The 17,702-nt window shown below is 33.9% G+C and overlaps 1 protein-coding gene across 1 annotated transcript in view; it reads left to right on the top strand.

The window, feature by feature from the left end:
• The window catches only part of DNER (delta/notch like EGF repeat containing), a 321,739-nt gene that overhangs the window by 111,423 nt on the left and 192,614 nt on the right, over window positions 1-17,702 (top strand). The window contains exons 2-4 of the mRNA XM_074298485.1: window positions 6,977-7,273; window positions 11,045-11,139; window positions 13,643-13,809. Coding sequence (XP_074154586.1) covers window positions 6,977-7,273; window positions 11,045-11,139; window positions 13,643-13,809 — 559 coding nt within the window. The remainder of the gene's footprint in view (window positions 1-6,976; window positions 7,274-11,044; window positions 11,140-13,642; window positions 13,810-17,702) is intronic.

Consider the following 17,702-nt stretch of genomic DNA (forward strand, 5'->3'; position numbering starts at 1 on the left):
GATGTGGGTTTTTTCTTTGTCAGCTCACCTGACTTTGAATTACTCTTTGTTGTCTAAATTAAACCCAAGCAGAACAATTGACTCCCTTTTTACTCTGAGAACAAGTAATTCTCACTTTCCACTACAATTCACATCATGAGCTCACAGCATAAAGCAAAGTATTGTAGAATGAATTGTATCTTTCCCTAGGAGCCATATCTTTAATTGGTATGGGGATAGAGTGTGGGGCAGAAGTAAAGTAAACCTATGAGTGGCAATAATATGCCATCTAAGTAATATACCTGTACAGTTACTTAAAAGATTAAAATCTATTTAAATTCCTATGAAATGTACCTGTATATATACTAATTATCCAAGAACAGGAGAAGTTAGGGATATGTCTTTTTACTCTAAAATAAGACTTGAATTTCTGGGAGATGAAATGCTGTGTGTGAGAATAAGTAAGTAGATCTATGTGGATGGTTCATATAGGGTAGAGAGAGGAGACTAGGCTAAGATTTGAAAAATAGGTAGGGGACAGGCTGACAAGGGCTTTAAATGACAGAGGATTTTACATTCAATCAGGATAATGTCAGACATTGGGAGGGGAGTTCAGTAGGATTCTCCCTTCTCTCTTTCATCCTGCATCCCTTATTACTCTACTAAGAGTTTTACCATCTTGGACAGTGGAAAGAAGACTGGATTTTGTGTGAAGGCCAAATACTTCCTGTGTGACCTTGAGCAATCATTTCTTTCTTTTTTTTTTTTTTTTTTTTTTTTTTCTAGATCATAGCTTCTTTACCTGTAATATCAGGGCTTTAGTCTTTAAGGACCTCCAGTTCTGAAAGGATGGTTACTCTGACCCTCACCCAATACCCTTTGCCAAGAACTTGTGCATTTTCATTTGTTCCCTTAATCTTCTTAACACCTGTTATGTCTTAAAGTTGCCAGAAGTTGCTCGTTGTTGCTCAGTCTGGCTGACTTTTCATGACCCTGTGGATCATAGGATGCCAATAATCATTCCTGGGACAAGGGAATTTCTTGGCAAAGATGAAGGAGTGGTTTGCCATTTTCTTCTTTAGTGAATTAAGACAAAGAGATTAATTAATTGGCCTATGATCAGATAGTAAGTGTCTGGTTGGTTTTGAACTCAGGTCTCTAGACTCTGTGTACTGTCCACTGCCTAGCTGCCTCCCACTGCCTCTATCCAGAGAGATTGCTGCTTTAAAGATCATTGCCTTAGAGGAACACAACTTTGGGTAAATTCCTTGTTTTGAAATTCCTTAGCATATGAGCTCATTGCTTTTTCTTTTTGGTATTATATTTTATTTTCTCAAATAGATTTAAAATTGTATTTATATTTATAAATAAATACATACTTATTTATATTTATATTTTTAATAAAGCTATCTGAAAGCTATCAGATGCAAGGTAGAGTATAAGTGATTATTGTTGTAGGACAATGTATTTCCATAGAAGCACTGAAATTATTCTGTAAGGGGAATCATTTTAGGAATAATTAAAGGAACACAAAATGGGGTGTTCCCTTCCTGCCTGAATGTATGTGTGTGAGAGAGTTCTGTGAGTTATTGTCTGGCAAATGGTAAACCCAAGGGATAAATAGGGTACAAGATTCTGAGGAGGGCAGTAGAACAGTCCGCTCAGTTCTTATCTTTATTTTATAACTAAGCAAGTCTTCCTACTTTCCACATGGAAACAGATAAGGAAATGGTAAAGTTAGAAAGCCAGCAAGGAAAAAAAATATTCTGGGAAACTTCACAAATGACAATATATTTTAAATAAGCAACATGGTAACTGAATTTACAATTATTAGATTTGGAGAAATTTGTCCATGTCTTTCAAGATTCTTCAGTTTTTTAATGAAACAATATGATCCTCAGACATTTGGATTTCACTAATAGCTTCCTTTTAAGAGAACTTATAAATGACTCAGGCCATATTAAAGAAATGGGGCAGATAGTTTGAATTCAAGTAAAATCAGTTAGAATTTTTTGAAAAAGCATTTTTTTTGTATTGAAGGTTTCCATTAGTTGCAAAGTAATTCCTTAAGTGGATCTCAAGTCCAAAATACAGAATTACAGTAATACCAAAATAGATTTATACCATTAAGGTGTATAGCATTGTAGTGCTCTCTTCAGTAAATGAAATGAGCACTTTTCTTATCTCAAGCTGAAAAATGTTCTACATTTCCTGGCAATGTCATTGTTGTAATGGCTCTTGTGTCTTCAGTGGATGATGTGTAGGAGGATAGCACTTTGGTATACTTGAGATCTCCATCAGACAAAATGAGAACAATGATTTGAAAAATGAGACAAAAACACTGCAACAGATAAATCAAGCAACAAGCATTTATTAAGCACCAACTCTTTGCCAGGCACTGTCCTAATCACTAGGGACACAAGCACATAAAATAAAATAACCCTCTACTCTGACAATTTACTTAATAATCAATGGATGCTATCTCTCAACCAATGGAATTGTCTCTCCCTTGGAGAACACTATCATTCTTTGTCATTCACACTCAAAATCATCATTTTTCCTTCCCCCCCTCCTTATTCACCTTTTCCAGCCTATTTATTCCACTTTCACAGTATACTATTTTGCTTTTGTTTTTTAATTTTACCTTCCTACTGTCATTACTCTACATTTGGCTCTTAAACTCTTATACGCTTCTAATTTATCACTCCCTTTTTGTTTTCCTCTATTCTAGTCCTACCATATTGATCTTCCTGCCCTAGTGCTACTATTATCCCTTCTCAGATTTACTTGTTCCTCAGTGCCTATAGGGTCTTTAAACTCAATTCATTCTCCATTACTTCTTTTTTTTTAAATTAAAATTTTTTATTTTCAAAATGTATGCATGAATAATTTTTCAACCTTAATCCTTGCAAAACCTTGTGTTACAGTTTTCCCCTTTTTCCTCCTACCCCTTCTCCAGATGGCAAGTTATCCAATATATATTAAACATGGTAAAATATATGTTAAATACAATATATACATACATATTTATACAATTATACTCCATTACTTCTTTACATGAATATTTTGTTCCAGTCTATTCAATTTCCTCTGCCATTTGACTTTTGATTTATTTTCCTGAATAGCCCATCCTTTCTTTGCTACCTAATTTCTGCCTTTGTTTAAGGCCTAGTTTAAATCTTTCCTTCTTGAAACGTCTCTTTACCCACCTTCTCTTGCATATTATTGTCATTTTTTGAATTTGGAATCACAAAATCTTAGATATGGAAGTATCCTTAGGGACCAATAAGTCTAATCCATTAGTGAATGAGAATCCCTATAACTTTCTTCTTAACAAAACATGTTAACTCCTTCTATAGAGAAAGAAAATATTTTGTTAGGTTAAATAAACCTTTTGTGCCACTCAGATCTGTTATTGTCATTCAGAAAATGATCTCTATTAAGAAGATGTTCAGTTTACACTGGCCATTGTCAACATTGTTTTTCATTGATAAGCAATAAAGACTTTTGCAGTTGAGAGGACTTCAAAGAAATAAATGGTTACAGTTGACAAGGGAGCCATAACCATGCTGTCAAATAAGGATTTTTATTAATAGAATTCCCTATTTGCAGAACCACCTGTTCAATTCTTCATTTCCTACAATTATGGAAGAGAATATTATCTTTAACAAATCCATAACAGGCTGATTATGAAACAAAATTTTATTAGGTTTTGATCTTTCGGTATTCTGAAGGATCCACTAAAAAGCTGAGTATTGATGAAAGGGTCAGTCATCAAATAAACATTTGTTAAGTACTCACTGTGTACCAGACATTCTGCTGAGTACTGGAAATTACAAAGAAAGGCAAAACAAAGTACTCTTTCTTTTTGATCTCCAGCATGGAGAAAGTTAGCAGTGATTTTAGGGAAAATGTGTGCATTGATTACAACATCAGAAGTTCATCATCAAAAACTTATGATTTCATTGATTGCACTTCTACCTTAAATTTGATATAATAGAATCAAAACATCAAAAAATGTACCACAGAGGAAAAAATGGCCTTGTTATCGAAGCTGTGCTAATAGGTGGATGGTTGTTGTCAATGGAAAAGCTAATACAAAGGTCAGGCCAGTTTTAGATTGTTGTTTTCAATTAGGAATCAATCATTCCCTAAATCCTTCTTATTGTGACTCTGTTTTATAGTTTTGGATACAATCAGATAATTTACTTTTTGAGCTTTTGACAAAAGGATATATCTGAGGACTCAATCTTTAGGTTCTCCCCTCACTTCTTTCTTGATAATTTGTTATTTCTCTTAGTCTCCTACTTCAATCATGCTTCATTGATTTTGCTTGCAATTTGTTCATTTATCAGATTTAAGAAACCCAGCAGTTCAGAAATAAATTGCTGTTTGTACTGTTAGTATTGTTCAATTAAATTTTTTTCTTCATGTCCATTGTGAGAGCTATTTCTACAGTATCTGAAGTAAGGATGCCCATTTTGGGCTCTGATTTTTGAGGTTTCTAGTCCTGTTGTTTCTTACTTTTTGGGAGGCAACTTTGTGGGGGGAGGGAGATGATAATACAGGTTGCTGATAATAGACAACTGAAGCTTATTCAGGTACATAAAATTTGACCTGCAAAAACACCACTGGGATAGAGAAGGCTTTCCATACATCTCTCAGGATGTTGCCCTTTTGTCACTTCTAATTCCCCTTATGGCTGCCCTTGATACCCACTTATACTTGATTGCATAAACAATTTAGTGAGGGAGAGAATGGACAAAATATATACACAGTATGATTTGTTAAAGGCTCACACTTCTCTAGATATGATGTTTGGGCCTTCATTTCCTTTGAGGAAACTCATCTTGGGTCCCAATTACTGGCCTGCTGAGCTCTGTTGAATGTCACTCAGTTTTTTATTTATCCTCACTTGCCCGCAGAAATGAAATCCTTAGAAAAACCTTTTTATATGAATCACAGTTCATTTCCTGGTTTTCATATTTAAAAATTGAGGTACTAGCTTGCCTTCTGGAGAAAATATGCCATGCAGTTGTTATTGTAAACAGCAGTAATGCTGCTTTTTATGGTAGCAAATGCCTGAAAACAAAAGTAGATTTCTATCTACTTTTGCCCATACTCTGCCATCTATGCTGAAGTATGGTTGAATGAATTGTGGTACATGAATATAATGGAATATTACTGTTCTATAAGAAACAATGCATCTAATGAAATCAGAGGTGCATGAAAATTTTGTATGAACTAATGCAGAATGAAGTAGAACCAAGATGATACTGCATAAAATGACTATAATAATGGAAATGGAAAAACCAACAAAAAAAATAGAAAAAGTGAATGTTGCAAAACTCCAAAGAACAAGTATGACCCTAAAGAGGAAATATAACTCTTCCCCCAACTCCTTTGCAAAGATAAGAGCTCTGTGAATATGGGATATTGTATATTTATAAGTACTGATTGGCTTTGCTAATTTTTAAAAAAAGTTATTTATGATGTGAGCTGATATTCTGGGAGTGGGGAAAGACACAGAATAAAATGTAGGTGACACAAAAAAGATATTAAGGTGTGTTTATTTAAATAATAGTACCTGTGTAGACCTGACCAAACCATTCAAACCTCTTCTAACTTGTTTACCCTAGTTAACAACAATACATATTTCCTAAAGGCTAATTATGGCTAGAAATGGCCATTGGCCATGGAAGATGCCTTCATTTATTTATCAAATGTTTACTAAGTATTATGGGCAGAATATTGTATAAAGTATTACACTGGCTCAGGAAGTGAGATATAAGGGAGCATCATAGAGACACATATAGGTAAATATTGTACCAATTAGAAAATGACAAATGCATAAAAACTACCAAGGGTTATTGCCATCAGGGGCTAAATGTCAATAAAGGTTTGTCAAATAAACAGATGAATGAATGTATATACATGAGAGATTGCTCGAAGGTTTGTGTCACTGAACTTGTGACATCTACATTGACTTTTATTTCCAGATCAGTTCTGGAAAAGGACGTAATAATGATAGATGGACTAGAAAAGCATTAGTTTGTCTTGTACCCAGGGAATGACTAGTCAAGTAATTGATCAATCAATAATCATTTATTTAGTACTAACTGTAAATGTGCCAGGCACTGAGCCAACAGTAGAGTATAAAACACTTCATATTTATGTGGAAGAGATGGGGCTGGACCCTTGAGGCAGATAGAGAAGAAGGTGATCTTTTTATATTAGTTTTAAAGAAGCACCTTAAAGTTATATAAAATGGTGACTTGAAGATGCTTTGGCCAAGAATGACTAAATCAGATAGGAACCAAGATGCTTAGACCAAAATAAAAAGTCCTGAAGACTCTTTCCTACAAGGTAATGACTACCACTGAAAGTAAGTTCCATTTAGCTGTCTGTCATGTCCATCAAGTAATGGACTTATACCATCAAAATGGTACCTATTTCACAAAGATTCTGGAGTCACCAGGAAAGCAGTACATGAGGAGGAGGAGGAGAGAAGCTATGAGGCTGCATCCACCCCCATTAGACACCAACAAATAAAGGGTGTTGAAACATGTGCCAAGTGAGATCTCTTTATTTTCAAATTTGTAGTGTCATTTGACATGACACTTTTTTATAAAAATAACCCACCTGGTATCTTCTTTTAGAGACTCAGTTCTAGTTGACTCAGTCTTAGACTCACTCCCCAAAATAACTTGTCCTTGGAGTCACTATTGTTCAGCATTTAAAGCTTAGGGGCTGACTATCCATTAAATTTTTCATTGTTCGAAGCTTATGTAGTTACGTCTTTCCTCAGCTTACCAACTGGATATAACCTTGGAAGGTTCTTTGTATGCAATTTAAAGTGTATTTCATAACAGCTTTTTTTTTTTTTTTTTTTTTTTTTTTGTGGAATACAGATAATTCCCTTCCACTGTCCTGCCCCAATAGATTGTGACTTTTCTTAGCAGAGAGGGTAATTGACCCATTTACTGTTTTCTTTCAGTTTGTAGTGGACCCTTGTGCCAGCAACCCTTGTCTCCATGGCAACTGTAGCACCAGCGAAGATGGATACCTTTGTGTTTGTGATGAAGGCTACAAAGGTATCAACTGTGAGCAAGAATCTCCCAGCCTCCCCGATTCCGGTTGGACAGAGTCTCCAGCTCCAAGACAGCTCCAGCCTGTCTCTTCAACACAAGAACCCGGTGAAATCTTGTCCCCCTCACAAGCAACTGTGACTCTTCCTACATGGCAACCAAAAGAGGGTCAGAAAGTTGTAAATATGAAATGGGATGAAATAGAGGTGAGAATGATTTTTTTTTTAAATATGGATTTTTTCCCCCTACAGCGTAAGAGACTAGGAATTCAAATGTATGATCATTGATTTTTAACAGTAAAAACAGCCTTTCCAAGAATATGGGAGTTGAATTACAAGGTCAACTTTAATCTTCTACTCAGTCTTACATGTATCTTGCTGGGTTATAGACAATGACTTCTAACTATGTTGATTGTGCATGTATACACAAAAACAGCATGCAAACAAATCATTTCCTCTAACCCAGCAAAGTATATGTAAAGTTGAGTGGAACCAAGTTGAATTTGTTATATGTATGTGTATTTGTACACAAAGTATCTAATATATACACATATTGATACACAATATTTATATATCACATATGTGTATTATCTATACATATGTATGTATATACACAATAACATGGATACAAATCATTCCCTATAACTCAGCAAGATATATAAAAAGCTGAGTAAAATCAAGTTGAATTTATCATATGATTGCATATGCATACATGTGTGTACAGTAGAATATAACAGTGCACACATGTATATGTACACATGTATACATGAATATATATTGTGTAGCTATACATGTATGAATATATGTACATCTCTATGTATAAGTAGATAGATACTCTGGAACATAATTTCAGCCACATGCCAGTGTATATCAGTTATTTATTTGTAATTTATAGACTTACAGAGTAGCAAGGAACCTTGCTCAGGGTCATTAGTGTCAAAGAGAGAACTTGAATCCAGATCTTTCACAATTCCAAGGTCACATTCCCCATCCATTCTACTACAATACCCCTCTTGTTGTATTATTAACCCCATTAGTAGTTACATTGGAAATAGAAATAAGCAATGAAAAGGAAAAAAAAAAGCCCAGATACCATAGAGTTTTGCTGGAGTGATTTGCTGATTAGACACTGTTTTAACAGGACCATCTCACTTTTCCATCACTCGGGTGGGACTGCATTGCCATTCTTCATTAAATGGTAGATTTAGAAGGGCATGGTTCAGTATGTTGAATTTTCTAGGAGAAATGATAATGGAAATCTAACACAGCTCTATGGGATTCCTCCAAAGGATGTTCTGTTTGAAGATTTTCTGCTGATATTTAAGCTTTGTTCATGGCATATCTATTTGCTTTGAGGAAGCATGGAATAATGGATAGAGGGCCAGCTTTACATTATGAAAGATTTTAAAGCTGACAGTGTGGAACATTGGAAAAAAAGACGTGGGTTCAAATTCTGACTTTGCCACTTGCTGCTTGGGTGATGTTGGGGCCAGTTACTTCACTTCTGTGGGTCTCAGTTTTTTCACCAGTAAAATGAGATATTGGATTAAATGATCCTTTCCAGTCATCTAACTCTATGATCCTGTGACCTGGAGATTATACTGGCTTTGTGATCTTGGGCAAGTCATTTAACTTCATATTCTCCATATTCTTCAAGTTGCTGAAGAATTAAGGGCTGTATCAGAAAAAGGAATTTGCACACTGGGAACTCTTCTATAGGCCACCTGATTAATCATCCTCCAAACAAACAAAAATGTCCAAGGCTCAAACAAACCAAACTTAGCCCTTTTTGTAGCCTAAACCACTTCATGTGATTGAAACTGAAAACATTTCATGACTTACTTTATGACTCTATTTATAGAGTCTTCCAAAGGCTGACTTTGTAGATTTTCATTTATTATTTTAATAATAGCAACTTTCATTTGTTGATACTTGTTAGATCCTTGACTATGAGTTATTATGCTATTATGCCTTCCTCTTGGCAAAAGGAGTTATTAATAGATCCCTAGATTTCATTGAAGGAGCAGATTATTTAATAGATTCTTTAACTTGTGTAATAGATATAGGAATTGGGAATTATGTAAGCATTCATTTTCAGTTGAATTGAAAGAATAAAGGTTTTCATCATACATTCTATATATAGTGTTGAAGACAGCCATGAGTACGTATTGTTAAATATTTTGGAGTTTGAGTGGGAGAAGTCATAGATCTTTACTATATCTGAGAACTTCCCCATTTTTTGGAGGGTCCATTTTAATACTAAAGTGATAATGTAATCTATTTTCTATTGTCTTTTTCTAGGCAGAAAGAGGATATATAAAACATATTTATCAGATGACCCATTTTTAGGGGGACAAATGGTTTATGAAGCTGTAGTCAGCCTAGATTCTAGTGCTTCTGCCTATTCCAAAATATGGTAGATTTATGTACTTTTCAGTTAAAAAATTGTTGTCAAATTATGTTAAACTCCTTGAATGCATGCTAGATGTCATTTTCAGTTCATCAAGAATGGTTTTTTTTGTTTATTTTTTGAGGTAGTTGAGGTTAAGTGGTTTGCCCAGGGTCACCCAGTAAAGAAGTGTTAAGTATTTGAGGCCAGAATTGAACTCAGGTCCTCTTGATATCAGGGCTGGTGTTCTATCCACTGGGCCATCTAGCTGCCCCAGGAATCCTCTTTAAAAGGAAGTTCCATTATCCTATGGCTTTTTGTGGTAAATGTAAAAATGGATTTGTTCCACCTTTCTGTCCCAGTGATATTTTATAGTCAGGACACTACAAGAGGCAGATAGTCGCATAAATACATTTAGACTTAATTCTACCTCTTTAGAAACATGGGAATATTTTAGACCTTATATAGCGAATGAGGTTAATTTTGACCTTGGTCAACATGCAAGCTGTCCTCCAGGTGAGATTGGAAACACGTTAGAATCACAATATTCAGGGTCTACCAATGGGATCTTTTCATGAATAGTGCTAGTAATCTTTTGAGATTAAGTGGTAAGCATCAGCAACTCCCATTCTATAAGAAGAGATTAATCCAAGAATGAGTTCTTTCAACAACAATCTTTTCCCTTTTTATATGTGACATGAGTGAGTGATATGTTGAGAGTAGGGTTACTTTAAGAGGAAAGGAATAATTCGCTCATTATAATTCAGAAGTTATGATCATGATGTGAATAAAATATCTCCTTTTGAGGAAATGCTTTTTCATTCTGAGATAATTTTCCATTTGTTTGTTTTGTAGGAAAGGGCATTTTCCTTTTACTAAATATAGATACTAGTGGTTTTTATATTTTTTAGGGATTTTGTCATTAGAAAATAAAACAAAAAGGAGAAGCTACATTTATAGTCATATTACATGCAAGCACATGTGTGCATATATATATATATACATATATGTATATACATTTACATATGTGTATGGAACTATAAAACAAAACTAAAAGGATGTTTATCTTACTAAAAAAAACTCTGGCCACCTACATAAGGATATATGGCCCAGCTCTGAAATAGAGAACTTTCACTGAGACCCAAGCTCCTGTCTTCACTTTACTCCCTCCCTCATTAGTTGTGAGTTCTTGGTGGACTTTTTTCCATCATGATTAGGAAACAATTTTTCCTAATTAGCATGATACATTTTAAAGACTAATCTTGATCTTTTAAGTGTTTCTCTCTATCCTGAAGGTACTCAAGAAGGATTTGTTGAATAAATGAAAAATTGAACAATAAAAAGATTAAAACCTTTATTGCCTCCCTCAAACTCAATCTTTTCCATTACTTTAATTCATAGAAAGCCCATGAGGGAATTTCTGGGTGTTAGAAGGATAGATGGTTTCTTAGTTCTCAGGTTTTTTTTTTTTTTCTATTTTCTTAAACAGGAACTGAGAGAATGCTATTGATGGTATTTCCTTCTGATAAGATTTATTTTCCTTATCAACATATCAAGAGTGAAAAATAACCAGCCATTATTGCTTTCAGATAATCCCGGATATTGCCTGTGGGAATGCCAGTTCCAATAATTCTTCTGGAGGCCGGCTGGTATCTTTTGAAGTCCCACAAAACACTTCAGTAAAGTAAGACTGTGATTTTGTTTTCTTGGTTTGAGTTGCCTGATTTTACATGACAGGTATCACAGCAATACTATATTTGCTAAATTTTTAGAGGGTTTATTGTATCTGCTGCACAGTTACTGCAAATTTTCTATTAAAAAAATGACCCATATAATTCTTAAGGATATTTGGTGCAATTTCAGATTGGTTTCTGAGAGAGCACTAAATGATATTTAATGGGTTAAAATATAAATGCTATATTTTATATAGGATGTGTTTATTCTTGTAACCAGCTTATTGCTGAAAAATCTCAACAATTATATGTATAGGTATAGCCAGTGCCATTCAGGGGCAGAGAAAGTATCACAGAAGTGATGTAATTGGTTATCTGTACCTGTGAAGCTGTTTGACAACTTCACAATATGCCCAAGAAGGCAGTAAACATATGTTAAGATCTGGATGCAGGTGGATATCTTCAAAAAAGATGTTGAGGCTTTAACAATTTCGTGGGTCATTGGATCACTTAATATTCATAGAGTGCCCAAATTTCAAATTAAAATATTAATTTTTCTTTGACCCAAAATTAATGATTGAAAACAGAGAGGAAATCTCTCCCTATCTTTTTTTTTTTTTTTTGTAGAGGATACTACCATTCTCACAGCAATCCATATATAACATGGGAATAGGTCTCAATTCTTCCCTCTCCCTCATCTTCCACATTTATTCAATCACTAAGTTTATTAACAAAGTGATGTTTGAATTGAGTCTGAAATGAAGTAAGAGATTTTATGGGGTGCAAATGAAGAGGGAGCATATCTAAGTATGGGTAAACAAAATGGGAGATATACTACCTTGGGAAGGACAAAAAGCCTTCCTTGTTGCTGAGGAAAACTATAAAGCAGTTTGACAGAATTTGGATCTAGAACAACAACTTACACCATATATTACAGGATATACTATCTGAATACAAAAGGTAATACCATTAAAAAAAGATAAGAAGAGATGCAGATCAGTTACCTTTTTAAGCTATGTCTAGGGATAGAATTTTGATCAAGACCAAACAAGATATAGACATTTCCCCAAATAGTAATTTTTAGTTATGTGAAATTGAAATGTTTTTATCCAAACAAAATTATTACAACTAGAATAAAAGATGGTCTTATTTTGATATCTGCTTTCTCCATTCACATATCCATCACAGAGTCTGGGTTCCCATAATCTCTTATCTACCAAATGAAGCTCAGGAGTGGAGTTAGAATAAGAACTCTAGCTGATTGTATTCCTTCCCTGACTGGAACCCAAACTGATTGAACATATGTGGCAGCCATCACTGGCTAAGAAATCTGTTGATAGACACTGATCTAGTAATTGGAAATTTCCTGTGATAAATATTTTCTCTCTCATACAACTTTCATTTTTCATTTTTTATCTTCTAGCCTCAGTGAGATAAGGAATAACTACTTTTATTTGAATATTATTACCTGTCATATGCTCTCTTTGAATAGTCTTCCATTCTAATTGTCCCTGTTCCTTTGAATTTTACCTAAAAAAGCTTTTATATTCTGACTTCAAATATTTTAATTATTCTTCCATGAACCAACTGGAATTTCTGCCAAACCCTCTTAAAATGATAATGATTTGAACTAAACACAGTGACTAGCTGATTAAGGCTTTATTACAATGAAAGTATTATTGCAAGAGTCTTATATTCTATTATTTAAAAAGTTACCCTTTACTTAATGTTGTATGCTTTTGTATATAAATTTATATACAAATTAATTTAAATAACTATGATGTAGTAAAAAGAGCCCTCTGACCTGAGACCAGTCACACCATTTTGATGTGCCTTAGTTTCTTTGCCTGTAAAATAAAGTTAATAATATGTATTATAGGGGCATTTTTAGGCTCTAATGTGTTGAGTCATGAAGTACTTTGTCAACCCAAGAGGGGAATGTAAAAGACAGATATTATTATTTAAATTCTGGCAGTTCTATCTGATGAACAATTATGGGAGTAACCTTTGTATGGAAGAACATAATGTTTAGTAGTTTATACTTATTAAAATGGGTATTGAAAGTTTTCAAAAATTAAGATAATTTAGCCTAGATTTTCTCTACCATACATAAGAAGCTACTTTCCACACTATGAATGAGAATAGGAGATAGCATCTCAATTTTAACATGTAGAAAGCCATGTACAATAAATGAATAAAATAAGTAACTGGATGGCTTATTTGCTTATAATAATGGGTAGTATTTGTATATCCCACTAAGGTTTTCAAAGAGCTTTGCGAATAGAATTTCATTTATCTTGGAAACAGCTCCAGAAGGGAGGTGCTATTATTGTGCCTATTTTTATGGATGAGGAAATTGAGCCAAACCATTGGGATTCTCTTCATCTTATCATCATCATCATCATCATCATCATCATCATCATTATTTTTTGGTAGTTTGATTGACTTATCCTTAAGATGGATTTTTCCAGAAGATGATTTGTGACTCACTTTTTCCTTTGCTTTCATTTTCAGGATTTGGAAAGATGCCACAGCATCACTTATTTTGCTCTGGAAGGTCACAGCAACTGGGTTTAAGCAATGCTCCCTTATTGATGGCAGAAGTGTTACTCTCCTCCAAGCACTGGGTGGCCTTGTGCTCTCTGAGGAAATGCTTGCGTTGGGAAATAATTACTTTATTGGTGAGTTTATGAAAACTTTCTTTCCCCCAAAAAAACCTTCATTATAATTTTGCACATTGTTGATTTAATTATTAGACAGCTTGGACATGTGTAATATCCATAATTGTCATATATGATATAGAGCTTATTTATTTTGATTAACAAATATTTCTAAAGTAATAATGCTGCTGTATATTCTTGATGTTTATTTTAGAGACACTCATTTTTGGGTATATATGTATATTTGTGTGGATGTGTTTGTCAGACTTTGATAAATATGAAGCAAATATAAATATAAATTTATTTTTTCTGTTGGGATTCTGCCTACTTAGCTGTTTTTGTTGATATAAAATCAGCAAATTACTTTCTAGATATTTGTAATAGATTTGGAGTGGAGTAAGGAAAGAGAATAACTCATCCCTCTTCCACGTGGTTCTAGTCAGAATAATTGACAATCTTCAATAAACTACATTGATTGGATTGAGGGTGCTTCATGTTTATTAATAGAGAAGGAGCTCCTTGATTCCAACTTGACTTATCATTTGGAAAAGGGTTTGTGTGTGCCCTTCTACTGACTTTGAAGCATTCATTCCAAGCTCTTTAAGAAAATCAGATACTGTGTCCATATCTCAAGAGAGCAGGGCTAAAGTAACTAGATCCTGGCACATGAATTAATTTGACCATAAATAGGAGATGGGGTTTAAGAACATACTGGTTCTGAAATCAGAACATTTGCATTCATCTCACCTATGATACTTGTTATTTGTTTGACTTTCTGGGTTAGTCAACTAACCTTCCCTAGCTTCAGTTTCCTTATTTGTCAAATGAAGGCCTTTCTTTTATTTAAAATAAGATCTCCATGATCTTTTCATTTCCCTTTCTTCCTGGAGGTCAGCATATTAGAAGGTGAAGATTTCAGTTCTTTATCATCCTGTCTCTTTTGCTTTCCTCCACCCAGTTCTCTTTTTATCAGAAGGCTTAAAAAGAGATGAGAAAGTTTGGAATAACTACTGCATTGAATACCATAGAGGAAGTTAGGGAGAAGTAAAAGAATTGCCTTGCCCTGGTGAGGGACCACTTATAATATTGTAACTTAACGATGTATACTCTAGTAATAAATACTAAATTGTATCTGAGTAACTAGAGAGTAATAATCTTTATTTTAGTGAGAAAATAAGTGGAGTTAGAAAGGCATCTCAATGAGAAGAGCCAGGGGAAAGAGTATAGAAGGAAAGAGGAAGTCCATACAACAGATGAGATAGATGGTAGATATGGAACCATCCCATGATCCCGCAGCTAATAACTACTGGATAGGACCCTTGACTGACAAGTTAATCAGTCTGCAGAAGGGTGTGAAGGGGAAACTCTTTTGGCTTTTCTAAGGGTTTTCTTATTTTCACTAAACCTAGTTTCACTAAAAATAAGCAAAAAGACACCTTCACATTTCTCCCACCTCCCATCATAAATCAGAACATAGGAGTTTCTACCACATGCTTGAAATAAATGCTTCATTGAATAGATATAATTTGTCCATTAAGTCACATACCTGGGACCCTTTAGAGTTCACCTAAATGTAGGTTTGTTATAGAGGAACAGAAAAGACACTTATATGTTTGGAGGCCTCACTAATGGAAACTATAAATCACATTGTGAAAACAATTTCCTTCTAGTGTTTACTTTGACTGTTTAGTGAAGGAAATTATAGTTGTGCGTATTTGAAGGGAGAATTTGGCTTGTTTTCAGATTTTAGAATGTAGCAATGCATTATTTCTTTCTAAATAATAAAAAATAACAAGCACTTTCAATATTTATATGGTGATTTGATATTTGCAAAATCTTTTATACTCATTTTATTTGAACCTCAGAACAACACTGAGCCTATAGATATTCTCATTTTACAGATGAGGAACTGAGGCACAGAGAATAATGATTTCCCCATGTATGAAATTATTTCCTCATGATTATAATCCAATAATAATAAAGATAAATCACATTTTTCTTATGAAAAAATTACACAAATGTTCCTTACAATAATCTGATGAAGTGGCTTAACCCTATTTTATAAAAGAGAAAAAGTAAAGTCTTTGATATCTTAGTAGTGTTTGTATTTGAAAAACAATAGACCTTTGAATTTTTTCATGAGTTGTATTATGGATTTAATTATATTCTAGGGGGTTATACAGAATTTAAAAGGTAAAGATCTCCTTAAGTCAGTCTACTTCTACTCCTATTGAATAGAGTAGACAGCAGGGGCTTCTGGGAAATTCTGCTTAAATGAAGCTCAAGATTCATCTTTTTGTTTAAAAACTATTCCCACAAAAGTTTTACTTTAATTACAGTTCATTATTCCATAATTGCTTGGGGGGAAATCATCTTTTTTCCTCCTTAATTTATTAATACCTAAAACATGGAGGGGAAGCAATTTCCAAAATGACCTTTTAGTCTGTTACACTGAAAATCATTTGTAGTGAAACCCTTTGTTTCTTAACTTCAGTTCTTTGGAAGCCTGTGATTTGGATTCCTTTGAATTTCCAATGCAGAACATCACAGGTGTTTCATGTAGCTTTGTTTTAAGATCACAATCCTCTTTTTTTTTTAATTTTTAAAAATTAAAAAAAAAGCAGAAGACAGTGTTATTATGTTACCTCCTGTGAAGGCATGGCTAACTTCCCAATAAAGACAAATTGGCTACACCCACACATTGGGAGCTAATCCACAATTCCTAAAATCATCTTTCTTATTTTAAAAGAAACAGTTAATGTATTGTAATCAATATGGACTTCTTGCACTTTATATAGTAATATGTATTTAATACTAAAAAATCATTTCCTTTGGAATCTATTTTACAATTCTGGGATTTTAAAATTCTATTGATTTAACTATGTACCAGAATATTAGTTGGAAATATAGTTATAACAGTAGACTTTGCCCAGTTGATGAAATGGAGGTGAGACTGAGGAGGTGATGACTTCAATGAAAAATTCTTCTGTGGACTTCTGTGATTGTATCTTAACTAATAGTCAAGTCTCTTGCTGGTAATCAATTTGACTTTTTCAAATTGTCAAGAAAATGTTAATCTACCTATGTGGAAGGTTGACTCTAATTGTAAATGGTGAAGGGAAAGTAAGGAAAGGGGAATAAGTATTTATATAGCACCTACTATGTGCATGCTAAGCATTTCACAAATGTGATCTCATTTGATCCTCACAGCAATCCTACAAGGTAGATGCTGGTTCATAACCACTGTATACATGAGGAAAATTGGGAAGTCAGGGTTTAAATTATTTGCTCTGGATCACACAGTTATTAATGTCTGAAGTAGCATTTGAACTCGGGTCTTCCTGACATCAGAGCTCTTATCTCTGAGGCCATCAGCTGCCTTTCAGTGAATTGTGTAAGGTATAGGTCTACACATACAGGGAAACTCTGGTAGTAATAATAATAATAATAACAATATTAACTGAAATTTATGTAGTATTTTGAGTGGCTAAATGCTTTATACTTATTTGCCCATTTTAGTCTTATAAACCTGTAAGATAGATACTATGATTAACCTTTTTTTAATAGCTGAAGAAACTGGAACTTGAGGAGGCTGTGACAGACCTTCCCCAAGGTCACACCTTTAGTAAGTTATCTGAAGCAACATTTGAACTCATGTCTTCCTGGCTCAAATATATCCACACTCTACAAGGCATTCCCAAAGTCTTTGTGCATAGATTACCTCTGCTTAAATAATGTATGTTGCACAGATCCAAGGCAAGATGAATATCTTTTTTTTTAAATTTTTATTTATAAATTTTTTTATTATTTTATTTATAAATTTTTTTGACAGTATATATGCATGAGTAATTTTTTATAACATTATCCCTTGTATTCATTTTCCCAAATTATCCCCTCCCTCCCTCTCCTCTCTC

Source organism: Sminthopsis crassicaudata, chromosome 3 (assembly GCF_048593235.1).
Source record: "Sminthopsis crassicaudata isolate SCR6 chromosome 3, ASM4859323v1, whole genome shotgun sequence".
Lineage (NCBI taxonomy): Eukaryota > Metazoa > Chordata > Mammalia > Dasyuromorphia > Dasyuridae > Sminthopsis > Sminthopsis crassicaudata.